Source organism: Rhodnius prolixus, unplaced genomic scaffold, assembly GCF_049639745.1.
Source record: "Rhodnius prolixus isolate KJV_2025 unplaced genomic scaffold, Rpr scaffold_23, whole genome shotgun sequence".
Classification (NCBI taxonomy): Eukaryota; Metazoa; Arthropoda; class Insecta; order Hemiptera; family Reduviidae; genus Rhodnius; species Rhodnius prolixus.
The window spans coordinates 1,328,603-1,353,570 of NW_027411627.1; the positions used below are offsets into that span (position 1 = coordinate 1,328,603).

At 34.6% G+C, this 24,968-nt stretch overlaps 2 protein-coding genes across 8 annotated transcripts in view; one reads left to right on the plus strand and one right to left on the minus strand.

Annotated features, from left to right (window-relative positions):
* Positions 1 to 416: 416 nt before the first annotated feature.
* LOC141459824 (vanin-like protein 1) lies at positions 417 to 24,624 on the minus strand. 6 transcript variants are annotated; one of them, XM_074139342.1, is made up of 13 exons: positions 22,944 to 23,010; positions 19,756 to 19,852; positions 16,758 to 17,202; positions 15,869 to 15,961; positions 15,748 to 15,795; positions 14,153 to 14,263; positions 7,799 to 7,877; positions 6,700 to 6,840; positions 4,764 to 4,880; positions 4,548 to 4,690; positions 3,978 to 4,192; positions 3,696 to 3,887; positions 417 to 3,273 (listed from the first exon to the last, which is right to left on the minus strand). In XM_074139342.1, exons 6-13 carry the CDS (start codon positions 14,254 to 14,256, stop codon positions 2,435 to 2,437), a joined length of 1,830 nt encoding a protein of 609 aa, XP_073995443.1. In that variant the 5' UTR covers positions 14,257 to 14,263; positions 15,748 to 15,795; positions 15,869 to 15,961; positions 16,758 to 17,202; positions 19,756 to 19,852; positions 22,944 to 23,010; the 3' UTR covers positions 417 to 2,434. The 6 variants fall into 6 exon arrangements, with proteins under 6 accessions (XP_073995443.1, XP_073995447.1, XP_073995445.1 ...); XM_074139346.1 differs by lacking the exons at positions 14,153 to 14,263; positions 15,748 to 15,795; positions 15,869 to 15,961; ... (1 more) ...; positions 19,756 to 19,852; positions 22,944 to 23,010 and adding an exon at positions 13,063 to 13,143; XM_074139344.1 differs by lacking the exons at positions 14,153 to 14,263; positions 15,748 to 15,795; positions 15,869 to 15,961; ... (1 more) ...; positions 19,756 to 19,852; positions 22,944 to 23,010 and adding an exon at positions 12,226 to 12,370.
* Positions 24,623 to 24,968, plus strand: part of Cap-D2 (CAP-D2 condensin subunit) — a 33,811-nt gene continuing 33,465 nt past the window's right edge. For both annotated transcript variants that reach the window (XM_074139337.1, XM_074139338.1), the window contains exon 1: positions 24,623 to 24,939. The gene's annotated coding sequence lies outside the window, so the exon portion shown is untranslated. The remainder of the gene's footprint in view (positions 24,940 to 24,968) is intronic.

Sequence of the window (24,968 nt, forward strand, 5' to 3'; positions counted from 1 at the left end):
GCCTCTATGTAGATATTAGTAAATGAAACACACACATTCACAAAAATAGGTTTAAGTGTTTAGGATACCCATACTTGGAGTAAAACATATCGTTTTCAGACATTCCAAAAAGATATGGTTTAGTTGAACCAGTTTTCAGTCCACAATGATATTTTCTTTATAAGAGGACGGCATGACAAATAATCTGATCATTTAAAAGCAAGATTAATAAAAATAAGCAGTAAATTATGAAGTTCTTATAAGAGGCAGTGAACTTTTAAAAAATAAACTTAGTTATTCTCAAGCCTAAACCTAGCAGTTATACGGTGAAGTTTGGGACAAAAAAAAAAAAACGATTTTTTCAAATTTCTGTAGCTCAGTTGTAGTAGTGATTTGGCTACACGTATGTAAGGAGCTTAGAAGGAAAGTCATAAAAATTCCCTCATAAATGCAATATCTATTTGTTTTATACAAAATGTAAGTACAATATCTTATCATAAAATACATATGTTGTGATAATAAATACAATTGTGTATGTGCGCAACACTTTTGGTGAGCCAATTGAGATTACATGTTGCGACAGTTTTATCAAATTTTTTAGCAATTTTTCTAAAAAATAGTCTCACTTGAGATGATTGTTATTTTTTTTATTTGCATTGCAAATAAAAAAAAAGATTACAATATATAAGTGAAAGTTACAGCAGCAATTTGCTGAGTCGCCACTTACAATAAAGTCTTGTATTGCAATCTATTATCTTAGAATAATTAACGAATAAAAGTATGAATCAAAACAATGGAATTTGATCGAAACATTTTTCCATAGATGCAACAGGAACCGAATTAAGCTGTTTTATGAAGATATTGTTGAGGAGTTAAATAAAGACTTGGTCTCTATTGAACCTAATATGTAGTTATCTCTTTTTGACAGAGTCTATTGAAATTTCTTCTTGGAATGGATCTGGTATCTTTATACTTCAAGTATAAGAGTTTCGTTATCTTAGACTTCTCAAATCCTTCTTTATCTTAGACTTCTCACACAGGTTAAAACTAAGGAAAAGAAGTCAATTACTTTGGCAAACATCGTTCCTGAACCTTTTTTTTTGCTGTTTTCGAAACCCCCTTCGTGACGAGAGAGAGAGAGAGAGAGAACCTATTGGCAGACTGAGGAAACTTATTGGAAGAGCGCAGGCGTAAAAAGTCGGATTAACAATATTCAGACCGCGATTTAAATATTAGGATTATATGCGAATAGCAGACATTTTTTTGTTCAATGTTTAATAAAAATTAAAAATTAAGCATCTTTATTACATTAATATGAAGTGGTTTTAACCTTTTCGTATGCCATACACTGCACCTCTTGTAACAATCCAGGTAACTGTTAGAGCTAACCAATTTAAGGTTAACCAGGTTAAGCATTAAGGTACCAAGAGAGAAAAAAGTTCCCTACTACTTAAATCTATATCAAGGCCAGAGTTTCTTGTGTCAAACAGCCCTCAGATAATTTAGTTAGTAAGAACAAGCCGCTTGATTTTAATGCCACAATAAAAGTAAGTTACTTTTACATTTTGAGGATTAATTATGCTTTCCATGTTCATACCTTTCAAAGTTTGATTCCTTCTGTTCTGAAGAATATATTTATTTTCTGTATTTTTTTTAACTAAACAGTTTTATTCACTATTTATTTTTAATTTGTATTGTGACATGAATATTGATACAGAGTTATTGATTATTATTTTTACTATAACTAAAACTAAATTATGAAGCATTCGTTAATTTTCTTTAGTTTATCAAGCGAGTATGTACTTTTACTTTTTATTGCATATAAAACGCTTGTTTATTTTATTGAACATCGCTCTTGTTATTTTTTTGCAACATCTTCCGGCTGATAGAACTCCTTGACGCTTGACGTATATTAAATTACTACTTTGAATTGTGATTCATACTTTTTCTGGATAAATAATATAATTACAGCGACTGATTCATAGTGTGTCAAAAGTGTACGTCATATCTACAACACAAAATTTGGCTGGCCCAACACTCTTAATTCCTGTTCTAATATCTGCCTTAAACTACCACCTAACCAGAACTATAATACAAAATTTTCTTCACTGTTTTTGTTATTTTAATAATCAAGGTGATGTTCCACACATTTCTTGCAAATAATAAGAATGGCAAAATATATCTATAAGAAAGCCCATCACATAGTAAACTATTCTCTCCACCTAGAGACCCCAAATAGATCTGTTTTTCATAAAAGATTGAAAACAATTTCTTGACAGAATAACACCTCATTAACTTTTTAACTTGAAAGTGGAGGTTTGCAACAATAACAAAAATTACAGCTCAATATTTTGTTATTTCATATAAATACAGGCTTTTTTTTTTAAATTGTTATTTACAAATAAAATGTGTTGAGCTGTCACTTTCTAAAGGTAGATTTTTATGTCTGTAGAAGTTATTTTACAGAAATCATAATGTATAAAACGATAAGTGGAAGACTGCAGCAAAGCAGCATGTTTATAGTGAGAAAATTGGCCGAACTTGGTTCGTTATCTCTTTCGTACAGCCTAGCGTATATGCCACCGCTGGCGAATTTCGTCGGCCTCAACTCTAAACTTACATGTGCCTTTGTTGTACTGTTTTCTACAACCAAGTGGAAGCGATCGGGCTGCAATAATTGGCCGAAGGTTGAACTATCTTCTGATGATACTAGCAAACTTGGTAAGTACAGTACCCTTCGGTTGTGGAAATCGCCAGATATATTGATTGTCTGGAACTCCGTAGAATAGAGGACTAGTTTACCTAAATCTTTGTGATTGATCTCGTGTCGCGGGGTATTGCCCTTGTTGCTAACCCCACAACTCTCCAAAGTGTCCTCCAGACAAGGTGTGATCGCGCAGACCTGTTGGCCGCTTTTATTGCCCACCAGATAGCTTCTCACGCCGTCCAACACAATCAGTCTATAGTTGAAGTGATAAAACGCGTCACTCTTATTAAACGTCACATCTTCTGTAAAACTATAATTTTTTGGATAATACGAGACGCTGAATGATAAATTAAAATTACAACAGAAATCACTCTGGCACAAGCGCTCTTCTAGGCTAAAATCTTTCTTCAGACCTGTTCCTGTACCACCTGTAATATTTAAATATTCTTCTTTTGTTGCTGTTAAGTTATCTGGCTTTATTAGTTTTGTAGCGTATATTTTCAGATCTTCGTGTAAGATTGGCGCCGATTTCGTTTCTGATGGGCCATACGGGATGATATCGCCTCGCTCTGGAACTACCGCTTTTTCTGTAATTAGAACAAAAAATTGTTAAATTTAATAAAACAAATGAAATACTCTCGTTGAAATTGCGGCCACTAATTAACAAAGTTCTGCACTAGTCTGCGCACACAGGAGATAAAATTGTATATATTTCTTAAGCCATATCAGATATTATAAAATCACACGGTAATGAGAAAGAAGATATGTTGGGTAAATTAGGCGCCTTAGTTGTCCGAAACCTGGTGTTCGTGTATCTAAGTATAAGCTTTTAGTTAGCAAACATTCGGGAACTGTGACGTCACACTTCTTCAACAGCACTATCAATTAATGTAGACATGAATTTGTTTTCAGTCAACAATAAGTTTAATCTTCTAAATTTAAACTAGGTAAGTTTAAAGGCTAAATTGAGAACAACCCTGAGCTACTATGACACTTCATCAGACATTACCTTTATTAGTCATTTTTGGAACTTTGCCAATCAAAATCTTGGTTCCGCTCCTCTCAGATTCAATGTAAACAATGGGGCCATTTCTGCCTGCGTAAATTCCACTTCCGGTATTACCACTGGACATATTGTTGTATCCTGAAGCTAAGAGGTTCACATTGTTTGCATACGCCCACGCAGACTGCGTTTGAATAGCTAATCACAAATGAGAAAATGACCATCATTTAAGATAAATCAGATAACAATGAAAGTAACACTATGTATGAAAAGATAAGCCAAACATACCTATATAGAGAGGTAATTCTGAAAACCATGCAGTCGGAAATACAAAGTCCGTGACATTGTACTTTTCAACAAGACCTATTGCTGGTTCTTCAAAGATTATGTCAAAACAGGTAAAAGTTCCAAAAGTTACTCCAAAATCTGTCGTGAACCTCACATACTCCGGAGCGTCTTGCCGATTCAAATAGTTTTCTCCAAATAGATTATATTTTCGGTATCTAAATTAGAAATTATTAATATTATTAAGGACGGCTGATGTTGAATAATTGGTCATTTCTTTAATTAATCTCTTAGGGTAACCCAGTCTAACAACTAGATCATCTGTGAACGGTGATAACGGAATTGAAAGTTAAATTCATCAGTTTAGTAGAGAAAACGTCGTGGTGCTACTGTCGATAAAATCAAAGATATATACACAATAAACCAACACAATACACAATATACACAATAAGAAATCCGAAAATAAACCAAGAATCAGAGCGCACCAAAACCATCTTAATAAAACTATAATTTTCCGCGAGAGGAAGTTACAAAGCGGTGGACCACCACCAGGTGGAGATAAGGTAGAGTTACCTGGCTATGACGGTGCCTTTCCTGTCGAACACTACATTAGTATTGTACTTGAAGCTGTTATTGCCGCTCTTGTACAGCTCATGCAGGTTCACCACCACGTACAACTGATTGCTTAAAGCAGCCTGCGAAAGGTTTTTCAACACCTAAACGGATCATCAACTATTAGTACATTTAGAAAAGCTACAATAGTCAGAAGATATTTCAGCCTGAACTTACCGGGTGAAAACTTCCGTTGACTGCTGGAACCACTTTATCCGCTGGATCGGGTACTTCCACAAATAGCGAATGGTCAAAGGCAAACAAACCGATTTCTGGGAATACTATGATGTCTACCTAATAATAATAATAAATAAATAAATGAATAAAATAATAAAAACTGTAGTATATACAGGGTGACCAGAGTTATATGCTCCACCCACTTTTTTTTTAACGGCGGGAAATTTCGAAAAAATAAAAAACACGTATTTAATCATTTTTAGTCTAGTTTATTTTCAGTGATTGACCCATTTTTTTAAACCCCTGTATCTCGAGATACAGCATCCAACTTTTGTTTTTCAAATGGAACGTTATATTTTTTTTGCATTTTTTTATAGTATTTGAGCTCCTAAAAAAAACAAAAAAAAATTTTTTGAAATTGGTTAGGTTTTTCAAAAGTTATGGTAATTTAAAATATGAAAAAAAAAAATCAGTTTATTGTCAAAATTGCGATATTTTTTCAAAGAATCTGTTCAAACTGGGCACAATCAACGGATAGGCAAGCCAAAACTCTGGATTCCCACGCTCTGTTTGTAGCAGCACTTATGGTGGCGAAGTCAAGATCTAGGCAGGCTAGAGTTGTTCGACGTTCAGGTTGTTTTTTCTACAAATGTTTGGTGTGTGCCAGTTCCGCTTGAAGATGTTCCTCTACAACGTCGGCTAGCTATGTATTTCAACAAGATGGTTGCCCGGCACATAATGCGAGAGTTGTTCGAGGTTACCTGGACAGAAATTTCCATGAAAAGTGCTTAGGGACTCATTGTCCCATCCAATGGACACCTCGATCTCCGGACTTAACCTCAATGGGCTATTTTTTGTGGGGATATCTAAAAAATAAAGTGTACAGTAACCTTAATCCCATGGCTTCAGTCGATGATCTGAAACGTCGAATAACTCTAGCCTGCCTAGATCTTGACTTCGACACCATAAGTGCTGCTACAAGCAAAGCGTGGGAGTCCAGAGTTTTGGCTTGCCTATCCGTTGATTGTGCCCAGTTTGATCAGATACTTTGAAAAGTAGCGCAATTTTGACAATAAACTGAAATTTGTTTTTCATATTTTAAATTACCATAACTTTTGAAAAACCTAACCGATTTCAAAAAAAATTTTTTTGTTTTTTTTAGGAGCTCAAATACTATAAAAATATGCAAAAAAATATAACGTTCCATTTGAAAAACAAAAGTTGGATGCTGTATCTCGAGATACAGGGGTTTCAAAAAATGGGTCAATCACTGAAAATAAACTAGACTAAAAATGATTAAATACGTGTTTTTTATTTTTTCGAAATTTCCCGCTGTTAAAAAAAAGTGGGTGGAGCATATAACTCTGGTCAGCCTGTATATACGATAGAGTAATTTTCATTTGCCACCGTGTGAATAGAATCAGTTTGGAAAATCAGCGGCACTAGCTGTGTGAGATTGGAAAAGAGTTGTCTGGAAGGAGATACAATGATCTGGCCCAGACTTAAGCAAAGATTTTGTAATTTTATTGAAATCCAAAGAAAAACGGGGAGCATTTCCGGGGACTGGACCCGACTAAGGTTAGTAGCACACAATCACTCATGAATCTCTCATAAATTATTACATTTTTATGTTTTTTGAATTTTTCCTTTTTGTTTCCACACTAAGAGGAAGTATCATTGTCAAGCGAATTATCGATTTTGAGTTTGACCGGAAATACACGTTTCTGGAACTCTGAATACAAAAATTGTTCTTTTCAAATATTGGAGGATAATAGTCTGCCCGGAAGCATGTATCCCCCCACAACTCCAAAGTACCATAAATCGTAAAAAAGTTCGAGTTTGGTTGAGGATCCAAGGGTCCAAGAAGTTGTACCGTCTAAATTACAAAATGGATTGCATTTATAATCACCTTACATTAGTAATTAGTATTAGTTACCTTGTTTTCTGCAGCTTTCTTCATTATCTCTGCATATTTTTCCACATTTTGCTCGGCAATTTGTATCGGCGTGAGATTTGAATCTTGAATGCCAGCATACTCTACTACAGCGGCAATGTAAAAATCATCTGCAGGACTAGTCTGTAACCATAATTTTACATTTTTTTTTTATTTGTTGCGTTTAAATTTACTTCTAGCTTCAGCATTGAACACTCCTCTGATGTGAAACTTTGTATCTCTCTGCGAAGTAGTAAGATAGTAACTGATATCCAGGGTTGTCTGCCTCGGCCGCCTAAATAGAATTTATAGCAAAAAGTTTGACGTTTACTGTTAGAGTAAAACTTATGAATGATTGAAGCTGTTATAAGAATGTTGGTTACTCCACCCCAACGTTATTGCTAATAGTTACTAACATATAAAAAAGAGAAAAAAAATTGTAATAAGTTGGGTGTTTTTCAACGTTACGTCTTTTCGAGCACTTTTTGACGACCAACCCTTATACAACTGTCCTACCGGAAACAGTTTTAATATTTAATAACTTTAATTAAAGGTGGGGCCGAGCACAGAAATGGCGTTGGTGTGAATGAATCTTCGTTTTAGTTGGGTTGATACTGAGCAAGGCAACTTGAACTGATTTCTTTATTCGGTTTTGTACAATAGACATGTTAACTGCATTGCTGCTTCAACAGTTTACAAGTAGACTAACATGCTATCTTGTTATCAGGAATGGTTTATTGCTAAAGGAGATTCATTCAAAGTTAGTGAAGAAATAGGAGTCTGCTCAAAGGGCAGCAGCAAATTTTAAACATGGCCGTAGGTAGTTCTCTTGAATGTATGGCCCAAACTGTGCCCACAGTTGAAAGTATAGAGAAGATGTTCGACGATCGGCGATTAAGAGTGAATGTTGAGAGAGCTGTATCGTAGCCCCATTTCGGGAGAAAGAGGAAGATAAGGTTGCAGCCTCACCTCCCAAGTGCCAATTCCTCTGAAAAAGTATAAACCCACCTACTGTGAAATGCTACTATGATGTTGAGAATTTCAGTAAAAGGAAGCCGTTTACACCAGAGTTGATAGAGAGTGAGGTATAGAAGTAGTGTACCTGGAAGGAGCGGACGAAGAGCTGGAGGATCACAGAGACCAGCAAGAGAGCGGCAGCTGCCATAGTGTATGTCCCAACGCTGCGAACATACAAAACACACTAGTGATAGATAGTCTATCTCCGGAATATCTGCTGTGTTAATACTGTCTCCTTATCAGCGACAATATTCGTATATCCCTTAAACACATTATCTCTCGCTTAATTGGCACACTCGTCATAAAATTAATTACTCCTCACTCTTGTCAGTATCACACACACACACACACACACACACAATTGTCAAGTTTCGTCACCTTAGTTTTTCCTGTACAACCACTCGAATCACCTTCACTATGCTCGAGTTCGCGAAATGACTAACGTTGACGTTGATAAATAACTGTAGATAACATTCACTTCTTCTGTCCGGACTCGCCCACTTAAGGTTTTCAGTCTTGTAATTCAATCTAATCTATTCTAAACTCAATTTTTAAGAGGATAAAATTCTTTATTTTAAAGTTTAAACACCTCAGCCGATGGTTGGACATCCCTCAATGGATTTTCCTTCTTTTTTTTGAGATTTTAAGGAAAATGTCTCTTCCGATTTTTCTCCCAACTTCAAACACATTCCATTCAAATAGCTCTATAACTTTTATTTCAATAATTTTCTAATAAATTTATTTTAGGCGGAAGAAGATGGCGAAGCGGAGAATTTCCTCTAAACTGTCAGTTCAGATGTGGGTGTATCAAACTGAATGTTGGTATTTTTCCAAAATACTGAGTTGGAGAAACTCTATGAGTTAGATCCCGCAAAGTTATAGCGGAAGTGGTGAGAATGTCCCAACATATTTTTGTGTCTCTTTGTTGCTTGTTTTTAAACGCAAACTGACACATTTATAAAAATCCAGAATCGCACTTGAACCACCAAAGTTACAAGCATTCTTAACATTCAGCAATACTAACTTAAGGCGAAATGGGTTACGCTACCTTAACCTCTTCCAATCCGAACACTGAAGCTATCCTCCAAAGTCAAGGAAACAATTTTTGGATGAATAGCGACCACAGCGGTCGATTTGCCCAGAAGTTCCACTACTCGCATCTAAAACTCGGACAGGGGCGCTAATTAGTAGATATTTCTCAGACCCCAAAGTCTAGTATGGGACCGACCAAATCTGGGCGTTGTCTGTGTAAGACGTTCTTACATGACGGGCATCTAATCTGAATTTTAAATTGCCCCAACTTACCCAAATCATCCTTGAGAATTCTAGGAAGATAGAAGGAAGGAGGCAAGGAAGAAAATCCTTGGTGTAAACTAAATTAAATTAAAATAATACAATATTTTTTATTTGGGTTGCCATGTTGGTAATCAGCAAAGATTTCATACACCTACACACGATCACTACATTCCAATCCCTACATCATAAAGATGGTGAATAAACTCCACCAATAATGCTGAATTATGCTGATTCGTCACACTTCTTTCGACAGCATGTTTTATTATAAAAATGGTTAGTAATCAAACCAACTATTGTTGTTAACAAAGATAATAATTTGTTGATTCAAGCTACGAAAATTAAAAATAAAAAGATCTGGCGAGCTGTGTCAAACAAATAGTAATCCTACGGAGAAATTAAAATGAACAATATGAGCTGTTTGCACAAACATTACAAAGCAAACAGCGGATAATAGCATTTATTGCTGTCGTCGGAAGATAAGTAGGTAATTGTGACAATTCTCTGAACCCATGAAACTAGTGTGAAAAATCGCCAACATTACTCACAGAAATTGCCTTGTCCTTCTTATTTCAAATTTTCACTGGAAATTTTAAAAATGATAAATATTTTTGGTTTCAGGTCCCCTGGGTTTGATTTTTATATGAATTTTGTGTAAGAGAAATCTAGCTTTAATTAAGAAAAAGCACAGGCAGATCTTTATGTTTCGTTTGGATATCCAACAAAACATTGGCGGTCAAAATCTCAACCGGAACTACCTTAATGAAAAGGCTTTTCCGTTTTTTTGAGATTTTCTAGAAAATGGCTGCTAAGATTTTCTTTAATCTCTGCACTCATGGAAATCCGTAATATTTATTAGCAACATTGTTTAAGGAAAATTCAAGATTAAGGCCACTTCTGGATGACTGACTTTCCTAGAAAGTGTCAGTTTAGTGTTAGGGGCGGGGTTGCCAACTCTATTATGTTACTAAGAATTATATTTGTTGCTTAGTTCGGAGATTGAAGAAAGGGAAACCCTGAGAATTGCGGTTTGAGAGGGTTCTCAACGATCTCAAAACTTGGTTTGAAACTGTTTAAAATTCAAAAATTTGCACTTCCTCTAAGAAGAGGAAAGACAAGAGAAAGTAGAAATCTGGCGTGAACACCGTTTTCTCTTGCTGCTAACCTCAAAGTCAAAATGATTTTTCACCATATATTTAATTGACATTATCAATAGATGCGTGGTAACTAGGTAAAACTTCCAAAAATGGCACCAGAGAGGGAAACTTCTTCCCTGAAAATACTTAACAAAGAATGTTTACCAAAAAGTTCGAGTTAAACTGACAAGTCCTCATATGAGTACTTTGAATACTCAGTTCAAAGAGTTCAATTTATTGCCTTTTCATTCTCATCAAAATGGAAAGAATCTGAGAAATCGCAGTTCCGTTTTTTCGCACAATTTTTGCAGCTAATTTAATTTGCCTTAGTATTATTTCCGGCAGATTTAAATTAGAACGCAGTAGCAGGCCAGGCAACCAAACCCTCTCCCTCAAGGGCCATTAATCAATCCTATATTCCTGGAATAATGTTTTTCAATAATTATGCCGACTTTTGGAGAAACATCAATATTGATAAACCTTTCACATATTACGAACATATCGATGATATTACTTTGAAAAGAAGATTGACAAGTTTGACAGAGTGGACTCTGTCCTATTAGACTCACAGGGAGCCCAAAGCTCCATTAGCGTTGGACTTTGCCCGGCTTCACTCAGTCACCTTATTACGACAGCATTTTATAGAGAATTAGATGCAAATATTAAATTTGATTCACTAAAAGTATTTCAAGACCAGAAACAGAAGCTTTCTTTCATTATAACTTAGCTATTGTACAGGATACTGTTATTGATATTGTCTTTTAATTTGGTTATTGGTACTTTAATTTGTAGATTCAAAACTGTTTCAAATGTGAATTGTGACAGCAACATGGTTCTTGCAAAATGAGTTACTCTGAAGTAAAAGAGTTATAGTTAAAAGGAGATCAACACAAGTTCCATTTCTGAAAAACCAATTTACGACTAATAGGACCTCAGAAGGGATATTGCCTCGACAAGATACTTCATACTTCTGATAAGTGGTGGAAAAAAATCAAAATAAAAAACTGGAATGCAAATTCCTTTGGAAGCAAATGTCTCAAGTATACGTTTTTGGCACCGATTTTTAATTACCACTTCAATTATATGAGTGGAGCAGTTTAAAATGATAAGATTTTATTTTCTAAAAGACGCTAAGTAGCAAAGGACAAAAAATGAAAAATTAAATGAAGCTATCAACGTTCCATTTCACTCACCACTTAACTGACGGAAAGCGCGCTCTGCTGGCTAATAACTAGTTGGAGTGGCTTGTTCGGACACCCTGCCCTAGGTGTCGCTAGTCTCGCCAAACTAGCACTACGGGCGGTGACGTCAGTGATTCGCTAAAAAACATGTTCCAAGGAGAAATCGTAAACTTGTTTCTTGTTATTCGCTCAATGTCAAGAATGTCGCGATGTACAGTGAATCTTATTTTTCTAATTATTATTTTATAGTTTTCTTTTTAACACTTCACTTTAATCATTAATGTTCTGTGAACACTCACTCGATCTTTTTCTTCTTAATTCTCAAGTTTTAACTCGTACATTTTCCTAAAACTGCAAATTTTCAAATCATTTACTTCTTAAAAATGTCGCAGTTTGTAAAGAAAGCTGTTGCTTAAACTGAAATGACACATTAGAGGAAAATCCAGCCCAACCTTCCTCAGGACTCTACCTTAGAAAGAAGTTTTCCCAGTAAAATTGTTCAGACAAAAATTAAAAATCCATTCAATTATGTAGTACTTCCGTTTGAGAGATTTCTTTCAACTAGGAATTTTAACAACATCCTCCTTAAAGGCTTCTCTTAGAAATCGTTTATCATTAACTGATCCTTATAAATTTACGTTAACGAAAACCATATCTTTCTTTACCTTGAGAATTATGTGTGTGCCCAAAAAATTGGAGGAAGATTGAAACTTCTCAACAATTTTTAGAAAATTATTATCAAAGATTACTTCCTCGTGACTTTTTTTTAAGGCACGTCACCAAGGTGAATATTGATTCTAACATTCAGTTTGAAAAAGAAATTTTAAGTCAATTTTAATGTTAGTTGTACTTGGAGCAAGTCATTTTCACCAGATTTTAAAGTTAAAGTGGTAAGGCATCACCTGATTTCAAGGTCTTTATAGTTGAGAAGATAGACAACTTTCAGAATAAAATCATCACTATTTCATCTTTTAATTGCTTTTTAAATTGAAATAAAATTTCAAAAAATTAATAACTGAATATTTAATTTATCAAAAACACACAAAATTAAACTGGTATTACAAGAGTGAAACGAAAAAATATATTGACTAAACATTTGAGGGCTAGTAATTGAATAGAGACAACACTATGACATTCAATAAATACCGAGATAATGGTCATTTAGAAAAGTTAGTTACATAAATAAAAAAATATTTTTAACTTGCTCAAGGTTAAGTTTGCGAAACGTCACAACTGTTTCGACAATTTACATAATCACTTAAAACCAGTGTTTCTAATTTAAATTGTATAATTAATAAAAAAAATTGGCCTATTCTTTCCAATCTATTTATTATTTTGAGCATCATTCAGAGCTACGTTCACTTTCAGAGTTTTGTAGTCGAAGACACTCGCCATGTTGAAACACCCATTTTTCCAAGGAGGAAATAAAGAGATATTAAAAAGCACTTGTGTAGAAAATATTATATGAATTATTTATTATGCTCGATGTCTGGGGTATGGCATTAATTTAAATTTATTTAAAAATTTAGTCATTTGTATTGTTAATTTCACACAAGTAAATTGTATATTTCCATCGGTAATGCTAGTTGCAGAAGATTTGGCTAAAGGAAATATGAATGTTTTAATAAGATTATCTTTGCATTAATTTAACGAATTAACTTCTTGGGCAATTGAACGTAAATATTTTATAAGCCTGTGTGATAAGAAAATTTTGTATAAAAAAAAAGAAAGTAGTTTACCTCAATTCGGAATATTGGCTAATTTAATTTCTGTCCATAAACAACCTTTTGACTTCCATATGTAACTGACAAAATCGCCGCCCGCCGTTTTTCCTGCAAGTGGTGGAATTCCCCCGAGTGATTTAAGGTGAAAGTATTTCTCCTTAAATCACTCCCCCTCACTGAGTTTAATATGTTCGGTCAAATAATTTTTAGAGCAAAATTTTTATTTGTAGGCACCTTAATTCTATCTTACCAAATTGCAAAAAAATAGCAATATAATGTGTTATTAGATAACAAAATTTATAGCTAATTACATCATTAGGCTTGTATTTAAGTGATATTTCTGGTTATAGTCTGGTTTCTGTATTGGGCCAATACTATATTCTCCAGCAACGGCATTAAGTAATTTAGAAATATGAGGGCTGATTTGTTCAGAAAGTTATTTAATGTTGTACCTCCAGCTAAATAACATGTTTAGCCTAGATTGTCGTGTCACAAAATATTATGGTATTACAAAGATACATCTTGATGTAGTAGTTAGTGGTATAACAAATGACTGTATTTGTTGTTATTTGACTTTAATAAATCATTAAAAATAAGACACCATTTTACTATCTAAAGCATAATGTGCTATAATTAATCGCTTCAAATCAGCAGGAAGTACGTATTAACTGCAGCTCATTATTCTAATAATGAGCCATCTGATGCCAAGAGTGGTTTTGCATTAGATGCAGCAACAAGCTAACGAGGGGTATAAAAATGGAATTAATGATGTAATATAAATTTAACCCCAGTAGTACCAATTTATCTAATCTTTTTTTAAAAAATACTTCTAATGGGGTAATGTGAGTCATTTAATGGTTTGAATAAGTTCACATTGAATAAATTAAAACGTTTATTAGATTCTCATAATGAACAATTGTACATCTGCACCAGAGGAGTTTTATTACTAAAATACAAGATTTTTTAAAAAAATAAATATTTGTTTCTTTAACTTAATACTCTAAAATAAATAGTTCTTTCAAGTTTTCAATTCAAAGCGTTGTCTAAAACAACAACAGTCGAGTTCAATTCTACAGATATTGGACAATAATAAAGAGATGCAAACCTTGTCAAGGTTGATTGGTGAGCCTCACTCTGCAACCGCGTTGCTCCTTCAGGATCACAGTAGAGTTGAGGGACGGCGGCCGAACGATGAAGTTCCACGGTCATAGTTACGCTGCAAAAAAAGACAATTATGAATAACTTGTCAAGTACATATCAAAATAGCATTCATTGCTTTTAACGTACATCTTTTTGTTTTTCTTTAATTCTGAATGTTTCTGTATGGTCAATTTGAAAATTTTTTAGTTCTTGTAGAGGCCTGACAAGTCAGAACTGAATTGGTGAAACCATAAGATCTGCAGCAATTAAAAGCTCTCTTTGATTTATAAGAACAGTGTGTTCAATAGTATAAAACAATTAGTGAAAGGATTTTAAACTTTAATTTGAAGTAACATTCCAAAACATTCAATTCAATTTCTACTTTGAAAAGCCCTATTTTCAGTTAAGAACTAGAGGATGCATCGGCAAGCGGCGCATGAAGCGTCCATAAGAAGAATTACTATTCTAGAATCTATTTTTAAACGAAGTTTTTCTCTAATTTTTTGTTTAAATCATTATTTATCCAGTGAATTTCAACAATAATCAGCGAATTGTACATAAAATAATAGTGGAGAGGGTAAACGCTGGGATATGGCTCGCACGCATGTGTGAACAAGGTTTTGTGCCGGCAAAGGCTTTCCTTTGAATTATTAAAAAGCCCATTTGGGAGACTCCTTTTGCATCCGAATTCAAAACAGGTTAAACAGATTAACTTTTGAACTCTCGATTTCACCAGTACGCCTTTCCTTTTACTATCACTACGATATTGTATCCTGTTTAAGACTTTTCAAGCGTATTTAATTCATCTTTCTAGTTTAAGTTTTTTGAAACAGTGAACGAGTCTACAGGCTAAAAAGTTAACATTGTTCTCTGTTCTTAACCTCATCTAATTTTAATTTAAACAGAAAAATCCCTTATTAGTAGAAATAAAAAATCAAACATGTATGTTAAACAAACTTAACTGGCACAAATAAGTAAAAAACAATTTGGGAGAGATCAACCACAATCATGAGATTAAGTTTTCTGCAGAAGGTATAAAGGAAATAGCAGCAATGGAAACAGGAGGCTATAAACTTTGATGTTACTTGAAAAGTGACCTCCTGTAGAATTCCCACATTGAAATAACCGTGATAATGTGAAGTATGACGGGAAAACTTGGAATTGCTCCCTTGAGTGGATGTGTATTGACATGATGGTGGACTTATGACCAATTTGGAGCGGTGGCCTGAAAGGCAGTCAATAAATAATAACCAAGTAAGTATGAAAGTGTACAATGATGAGCATATCTGTGTATGATGGGTGCAATCTGTCCCAATCCCACAGCTGAATGGAGGTATTCCTTAACCTTACATATCTCGACAAAGCAGAGTAACTCGCGAAGATACTGAAAGGAAGAAGTGCTCAGCAAACAGGGTACAGTTATCCCTGAGTGCCGGTACCTCAACTTACAAATTTCTTAACGTTAGAATGATTAAGAAATACTGTTAAATCAGCCAATTTTTTTGCATATTTATATTCTTTACATATTCATTTTTTTTTTTTTTTTTTGGTAAATTTTACCTGATCTTTGAAAACGGGGTCAAATGGTCCTCCCGGACCTACCAGAACCTGAAAAACCGAATTCTAAATTAGATGCAGAAATTCAATTTTCAGACTAAAACTTTTCAATCAGATTACAAACCAGTGGATCTCCCTGATCGTTGTCGATGGGGCCTCGAGGTCTTGACGCGCTGAACTTCTCACAACAGTATTTCTTGCCAGAATCACAAGTGCCCTAAAACAAGCGCGCCAAAGGTATATACTCATGAATTTATTTCGGACTTAATCTAAAATATAATTACTACCGAAATTTTCTAAATTTTTGTTTGTAAAGTCATTTAAATAACGACAAATTTATACAGTTTCTCTTCAGTACAATTAATTTACCAAAAATGCACCAGAGAAGTACTGATTATGCTTAAAGGACGATGAAGTAGCAACAACGGCTACAATGATAATTAAAAATAATAAAATAATAAACATTTAAATACTTTAAACACAAGTAAATGTTTGGCTGGTCAGTCTAAAACCAGCAATTCGCAAGGATCTACAATCAAAGCAAATTTTAAGCACCGTCACTAATACTCTCAGTTTAGAGTTTGGAATCTGGAAAAATAATGTGAAAGAAGACACTTGGAGATTTAGGTTTTACTTGTTTTCGTCTTCCTGAGTGTTAAGACATTCCTGGAAAATTGAAAGCAAAGAGGTAACAAATCCCTTAACACGTGAGGCATCCTGTGAGCTTTTACAAGATAAAGAGAAAACGGCACTACGAAGTTTTGTAGAGTTCGGCTCTCCGGAGAAGAAAAACTCAAGCCTTCATACTTCGCCCAGCAGCTCCTCGCCAGATTCCTAACTTTATTTAAACAGATAGGACTGACAGTGGAGCAGCAGGTTGTATGGCCCATGGAATCTAAACTAATCTGTGTACTCTCAGCTAGGTTATTGACAACCTCAAACAGAAGAGCATGATTGAAAGACTCTCATTTAAACATTAAGAAAGTCATTAATTATAAAACAATTTTTCTTACAAAGAGAATTGCAGGCGATTTGCAGTTAAATGAATAAGCACATTTGCATTTTTCAAAATTAGTTGGATCTTTGTTTTCCGGATGATGTTGCGGTGTTTTTGGCGGAAATGGCGGCAAGGGTGGTGGCGAGGCTGGGGGTGGACGCGCTGCCACTGGTGGTCTTCCGGGATACGAAGGGACCAGTTGACCTCCAGTTGGTCTCCTGTTGTTGTAGTTATCAGGAAGCGATGGTCGGTTATTGTTTATACCGCTGTTGTAATTGTTGTTGCTGTTAGGAAAGGTAAGAGGTCGGTTGTTATCTAGGTTGCTGATGTGAGAAGTTGGAGGTCTGCCAGAAGGTCGAATCAGCGGTGGCAGATTAGCCGGAGGCGGCCTAACTCCAGGTCTGTAGGGCTCATCTGGAGCTTCTGGTTCGTACACTCCGTATCTACCTTTGCCATCATCTCTGAAACATCAAGCGTAAATTAGTAAATCATGGTACATAATCATATATTGAGACATCACAAAACCACTGTTTACTTAAGAAAGCGATAAGTTTAATTACGTATAATTTGTCTGCGAAGTCACAAGATATGAGCTAAATGAGATTGACTTATGGAAACCAATTTCGGTTTCAAATGATTCTGGTGGTTTCCTTCAAACTTTTCCATACACCCCGCTTCCAACTAGATCTAATACTCGTACTTTCCATGAAAATCTCTATAAATGAGACTTTAAGGATGGGGCGTGAGATAAGCTCTAGGTACAATTTTAAAACCTGCATAATAGTTTAGAGTATAGAATGTTTAACAAATATTCCGAGTTGGAAGATATCTAAAAAAGGCGCTGCTGCTCTCGACCTCAAAATTTAATACATCCTGTGGATTTCGTAACCACTGCACCATGACAACCACTCTTGCTTCTCGATTTTGCTAATTTTCCAAGCGCCTTGCCCAATACATGGAGGCCAATGATTGGGTACAGTAGCATATCTTGCAATATAAACCGCTCCAATCAACATCTTTAATTTAAAAAAATCTAGTGTGATATCAAACTTTCTCTTTAAAAATTTACGTATCAAATATTCTTGAAATTTATAATTTAAACTAAATAAATGAAAAGAATATCATTCAAGTTCACTGTAATAAAATGATGTTGATAACGGTCATAAATCTAAGAGTTAGGTGGACTTAACGTGATGTTCCGAGTTCAAATGAAACTCTTTGGCGACTGATGCGATGATTAAAAGGACATTAATGGGGGAATATTTCAATTCATGTTACGGAAATGAGATCACCAAATTGGAGCCATTTTTTCAGGAAAACTTCAAAAAACTGAATAATCGATTCAGTAAAGTGGTACTTACGTTGATTTTGCCGAAAAGCTAGTTATCGATTTTCGATGTGTGGAATCTCTCAGCATATAGCCCTATTTTGTGCTCTTACCGGAATAAGCGATTCGGTTATCCTCATTACCAGTATGTTATCGGTCACCTCCACTGACAATAGCTCTGGCAAGTAAAATGAGTGTACCTCTACCGGATGAGTATTTCCACTGCCTTTAAAATGATGTTCTCAATTCTTGTCTACAGGTAACTCTGACAAATTTTTAGAACATATAATGTCTGTTTAGACGAAACTGTTTATGCGCCTAAAGTAAAGCACTGCTTTCGAACACCTATAACCAGTGCAGAGCATTAAATAAGTGCCAGAAATAATAAAAATGCAACTATCACAAACAACATGGAAAAGATAGATAAAAGAAATTAGCTAATATAAAGGAAATCATAAAAAAACAAATATTCAAATCACTTAATGAGTTATGTGGAGGGTTGACCAATAACTGACCAGGAAGTAAAACATCTGGAGGAAGTGATGAAGGCCTTGTGATGGCAACCGTGAAGACATTAAGCCGATATCTGGTCAGTGCAGCCAATATTATCCAGCTTGGGATGACCTCTGTCGTTTAGATAATTTGGAGGAAAAATCGCTAAACTAGTGCGACCTCCACGCAATTAGCTATTCATTCATTCCTTTGTTATTTAAACTATCATATCTAACCGAATGCAGACAGAAATAATTCCTTTAATAAAAATGCAGTAATGTCCAAACAATGAGCCGAAATAGAAATGGAGTTCAAAGTTGAAGAATTGATCAGTTTTATTAATTTCTGGCATTTATTTAATGCTCTGCACTGGTTATAGTGTTCGAAAGCAGTGCTTTACTTTAGGCGCATAAACATTCTCGGATGAAACTATGTCCGTTTCGTCTAAACAGACATTATATGTTATATAAAGAATAGATCATTTCTAAACATGTTGTAGTTATAACATGAAATATTGAAGTAGTAGGTTCAAAAAATTAACGATTATATTATTAACTGGTACATTACTCAACGCGGGGGGAGGGTTAAAAAAATTAAAGAAAAAATTAATGGGGTACGTAGGTCATAATGACAACAGATATAAAAGAAGTTTACAATCTTATTCCAGAATTTTATAGGAAACTGGTGCACTGAACTTCCGCTGTTCCAAGGATTGCCACAAAACATCATTACATGTAGATAACGCCTTTGAAAAGGGAAGATTTGTCCAGTATAACAACATTAAACATTACTTGCGCTTTCCGAGGAATCGCACATTGCTTGGAACGAAACCATTCAGACCACGAGTATCTGAGAAAGGCAACCAACACCGTTGTCCTGAAAACAGATGTCTTTCAAGAATTATTCAACCCGAAGATCTTCTGGTCTGCGAAAAGTGAGTTTAAAAGTCAGATTTAATTCGTTCTTAAGCTGCTTTCGAGTTGCACAACTACCGCCATGTTGGCTACCAGCACAAGGTCAAAAAAGCAGCTTTTATGAGATATGAGTTACTAGAAGTGAATGAATTGGCAATCAAGGAGTCATCTTCATTATACACGTAATTAAACATCTTCAAGTGTTATCATCCCCACCACTGAAATTAGTTAAAAAATTAGGAGCACGTGAATGAAAGAATATATTCAGAAATTAAATTTACCTTGCGAAGCCCTGCTTATTGTCACGACTGCCCCAGACCCATTTTTCTTGTGCAAGCACTGCTTGAATTACTGCTCCAAAAGCCAGCAACCATATATCTACAAACACATGTAAAAATACATAATAAATTGTAAACTTTAAATTTTCCTAAAAAATCTTATAGAAAACCCACAAAAAATTTAACTGACTGCAGGGACTGCTTTTCTAAACTTATAAACATTTCAACTAACAGTTGAAGGAGGTGAGAAAGGAGGGCTAACTCTAAATTAAACTGAACATAACTGATTTCACAGCGAGCTAATCAATCTCATGAAACTAATTTATTAAAGAATAAACCTAGTAAACAACACAAACTTCTTACAAGCCTTATCTAACAAAAAAAACATCACAATATACTGAAGCAACTTCAGTTTACAGTGTCTCATCTCTGCCACTAAAATTGAAGACCTAGTTTAACTTAAATTCTCTGTAAACTTAAAGGGATCACTATCTTTCGAAATGTAAACGTCTCCTATATTGTACACAGAAATTATGGGGCATCGCTTGCACGACTTTCTCTTGAAACTAAGAATTTGCTCTAAAGATATAGTTGGTCTCTAATCTGTTCTCTCTATACATTGCAATAAAACGGCACTATTAAAGGAGACATGAAATCACAGCACACCCTGAACCCCTAAAGGAAAAAATTCAAACAAAGGTGAGAGGCCGAACATCTGTCCAGTTCAAGAAAGAACCCTTTGACTCTACCCTAGAAATTATTGTAAACTCAAAAAAAGCAGATACTGAACGAACGCACTCGCGGTAAACTGATATTCTTACTTGGAATTTTGATAACACATTTAATCGCATTAAATATTATACTCTTATAGATGTTTATAACCTTTTCAGTAAATTTTTAAAAAAGCACTTGGTTGCTTACCTCCACTTCTTCCTAAGAACTAAGCACAAATGACGTATACTAGAAAAAATTTTCAAAAAGATGTAATAGATCTAAGTGTTTACAAAGTTTAAACAAAATCATTGGAAAAAATTAGAAAACAGAATTTTCGTTTTGAGTTGTGCTAACCATCTAAATTGGCTGAACGGAAGGCAAATACAAATACAATTCAATTTGCTTAACCATTTTTAATACTCTGGGAGACCTACAAAAAGAAAATTCACAATCTCAAATTAGGCACCATCACCACTAGAGGGGGGGCTATGTGAACATTCATTTTTGTTTTTACAATATTGGAAATATTAATATTCTGAATGTTATTACTAGGTGAACCAGTTTCTAGCATCCTTGGCATACTAATTTGTCACAACTACCTCGAGTAATGTTGTATTTGTATTCAAATGATCTTTCGGGATTTCCAGAAGCTCGCAGAACCATAAAAGCTTAGTTACCTTCAGTGGACGGGTGGGTTTACTGGGCAGTGGGTAGGAGCTACAGCCTTGACCACCTGCCCAAGACGTGGGAGTCCAATGTTGGACATTGACCTTGGACTGATTCTGCTGCATTACGCGTAGAGTGCACATTAGACTAATAAGCTGGGCCAAACTTGTGCCAAGATGAAGGTCATATTACACAATTTGAATAAATACGTTTCTGATTTCGCCTTGCATAACTGGAAATATAATCATGCGTTCAGAGAAAGTTGAGTTGAGTGTTCAGACACATTTTTTTCAATTCCAAGATTTTCTCTAAACTGCGACACGTGGCCTGAAACTTTTCATTTTGCAGCAATCAGGAGGCCTCTTTTTAAAATAATATTTTGAGAAAAGTACGAAGTTACCACGTCTATAATGTTAGTAATTAAATCAGCCAGGGAAGTTGGACAAAATTATGAGCAAGTTTCTTGGAAGTTGTAAAATAAAGACAGTGTGAATGTAAAAATCTAATTTTTCCACAATCTCAAAAGGGATATTTCCGGTAAAAAATGAATTTCCACAATTTGATTCGATCGCAATATTTCTCCACATCATTACCTAACTTTATTAACAAATGGTATCCGAATTGCACTTCCGTTAAAAGTCAGTTTGTTACGTTAGACTTGAGACGTACTTCCTAATAGGCAGTAATGAGACTATGACAATAACATAAATGCTTAGTTGTTTTTAAACTAATGTCCGTTCTGATATTAATGGGCCTTGTTAAATTTCCAATAAAAATAAATTGGTCAATCTATAATTGACAGTCAGGCCGGCTCATCTAACCTCTGCTTTGTTTGTTTCAATCGTAACTCCCACATAAATACTAATTAGCATCTTGTACTCCAAGGTATTTCTCATAGCCAACATAAATATCCTTTATTTCCTCACAATTAAAACATTTTTTCTTTTTATAACTTTACTTTTTGGTAACTATTACTATTATTATAAAAACATTTACCAGCAATAACGTAATTGATGGCAGATGGACTGAAAAGTTCACGTCGAGGCACCGTTATTCTCCATCCGATATGTGAGTAAATAAAATAAATAAAATCTTCGCCAGGAGATACGTTTTCAAGAGAATTTCGGCAGTGCAAAAGCCAACCTGAATAAAAACAACCTTCCTTTTACACGTTACAGCGGCTGCATAATTCAGTGCAACTGTGATCTTCATAATTAAATTACATTTTGTTTATATTCGACAGTCGGTCGTACTGGGTAGGTATAATTTTCAATTTTTCAACAATATTTACCGAAACTGGTTCTAATTAATTTCTGTACTTATTTCTTCTTATAAACATTGCCATGCGCGAACTACTTCTACTTGAAACATTTCCCCCCTAGAAACTATTATTGTACAAGATTCTTAGGAAGGTGTGCAGCTAAGCTTACTTCTATATGACGTTTTAAACAGTGTACTTACTAACATTAACAACAGCTTAATATTCTTAGAACGAACCACTATTCCGGGTAGGAAGGACAATTTTCTTACAAGTATTCTATAGATTTTCATTTTAATTTGGGCAATTCGATACTTTTGGTGAAGAATTCTTGATTTTAGTCAGGTTTTGAGGGAGCTATAATTATCAAGTTTCCATTACAGCATCATTTTATTTAGGTGAACATATATTTTTTGTCAACTGCCTTTTTGCCTGATTTCTAAGTTTGAGAAAATGAATTATGTAAACTGCAGTAAGAGAAAGTCGTGGGTGTTCGCACAAAAGTTTTTACCTAATTTAAAAATAGAATAATTATAAAGAATTATACACTTACATTTTTCCATCTTTTCAGTCAGCAGACGTCCTGAGCAGATTTTCTGTCAATCTATCATCTAGGGGAACATGCTGACTACTTATACTTTAAAAGACCCTGTCCAATGCTAAGGTCGCAGCCCAGTACTTGTAGAGGGGGCCCTTTTTTGGTCATCCGAAAGGAGGGGAATTCCAGTATCCTTCAACAATCATGTTCTCATTATACTGGTCATTTGTTTCTATTTGCTTATTAGAATATATTAATTTCAGACCATTCTGAAAATTGTAGCTGTAATTGGCAAAAGTTGATGGCACGTTGAATTTTATTTTTATATTCACAGATAAATTTATAAAGATTCATTAGATGTCTGGATTTGTATCATTGGTATTCTCTGGATGCTTTTTCTAATTGACAATTATTATTTTTTTGTTTTTAATTTGGGATTTTCATTGAAAATAAAATTAGAATAGACTAAAATTTAGTCTACAGTATAGACTGAACTATGAGCTGGGATGTACGATATTTGCGTTCCATTAGGTCAAAACCTTCAGCCTGGAACGCAGTTTCATGCGACAGCGGCAAGTGACTTGAGACTTTCTATTATTCCGGAAACATAGTATAACACTTGTCAGATAAGAAGCCAGTTGGATTTATTATTATTCCTTCTCCCTACACTGTTATGATGTGAAAAAATAATGAGAGCAACTTTAAGGTACTCTGATCTCACCAAACTGCGAGATCTTGCACCCAGTCCACTGCCTTTTAGGACACCCACTCCTTTGTAGATCCATAGTCATCCTATAACTGAAAAATAAATGAAAGTGGTATATTGGCACCGATAATTGAATTGTACTTGCTGTAAATTATTTAGTTTTAAGACAAATATGTTTTATTTTTAATTAAATTATTATAATCGAGAATACCTGTGCATACTCACAAATGAGTAAGCATTAAATTTACGAAGAAAAAATTAAAAAGTAAGGCATAAAATGGAGTTTAGTCGAGTTAAATCTTTTAAGAGAAGTCCCGTACCAAATCATTATTTAGAAAAAAAGCTTATAAAAATAGATTAAACATACGCCTCACCTAATAGATTAGAAATTAGCTGCAGGGTAGGGCCATCTAACATTTTTGTTTTGTTATGAACTACGGACTACACCTAGCTGAGAGTAGACAACTAGACCCATGAAAATGTAGCTGAACATTTCTGTAGTATTTTCTACGCTAAACTTATTAATCAACCTCTGATGACAAATGAAAATCTGAAACCAGCCAGAGATACAAAAACAAAACAGAAAAACTGTGATGTTATCCAGCACTGTGGATATAACCACCTTTTCAATCGATGATTTAACCGTCAAAGCTTAAGACATAGTTTCCGAATGTTTTACTTTTATTTTCTTAGAAAATGATAATGACTTTAATTCGGCTGACCTAGTACTTTTACCCTGCTTCTTCAAGTAAATGGTGTTATCTGCTTTGTATTCGTATCTCCAGTCGTTTTTAATTCAAGCCGCATCAAGTTAAATTTTTACTGTTACTTATTAATAAATATATCTCTTACTTATTATTGTGTGTCTCTTCAACTTCAATTTATTTGGAATAATCCTGGAGCATTAAAAGAGAGCCGGATCAAAAAAGAATTACTCATAACTGTAACTGTATGTAACCAATGCAAATGTAAAAAACCTCCAGTAAAAAGGTTAAAATTGTCGTGGGTCTGTTTGGCGGGATCAGGGTATTTATCTCACCTGTAAGGCGATTATGTCGGAAAGGGATATCATGTTAAGAAATTGTCCTCAATATAATTTTATAATTTTAGTTACTCTTCTGTTTTCTTCTTACACTGTAGGGGTTGCTAGCGTTTTATTGATATAATTTCCATGTTTACAAGGAAAAGTAAACAGTGACTGAAGTTTTAATTTTGACAAGGAAATGGATACTTTGGAGTTAATCATTCACTAATAATTCGATTTGGTGGAATTGAATAATTCCTCATTCAAGTTAGGTGAAGACGGTATGTATACAAAGTCTTAATTTTCTTTG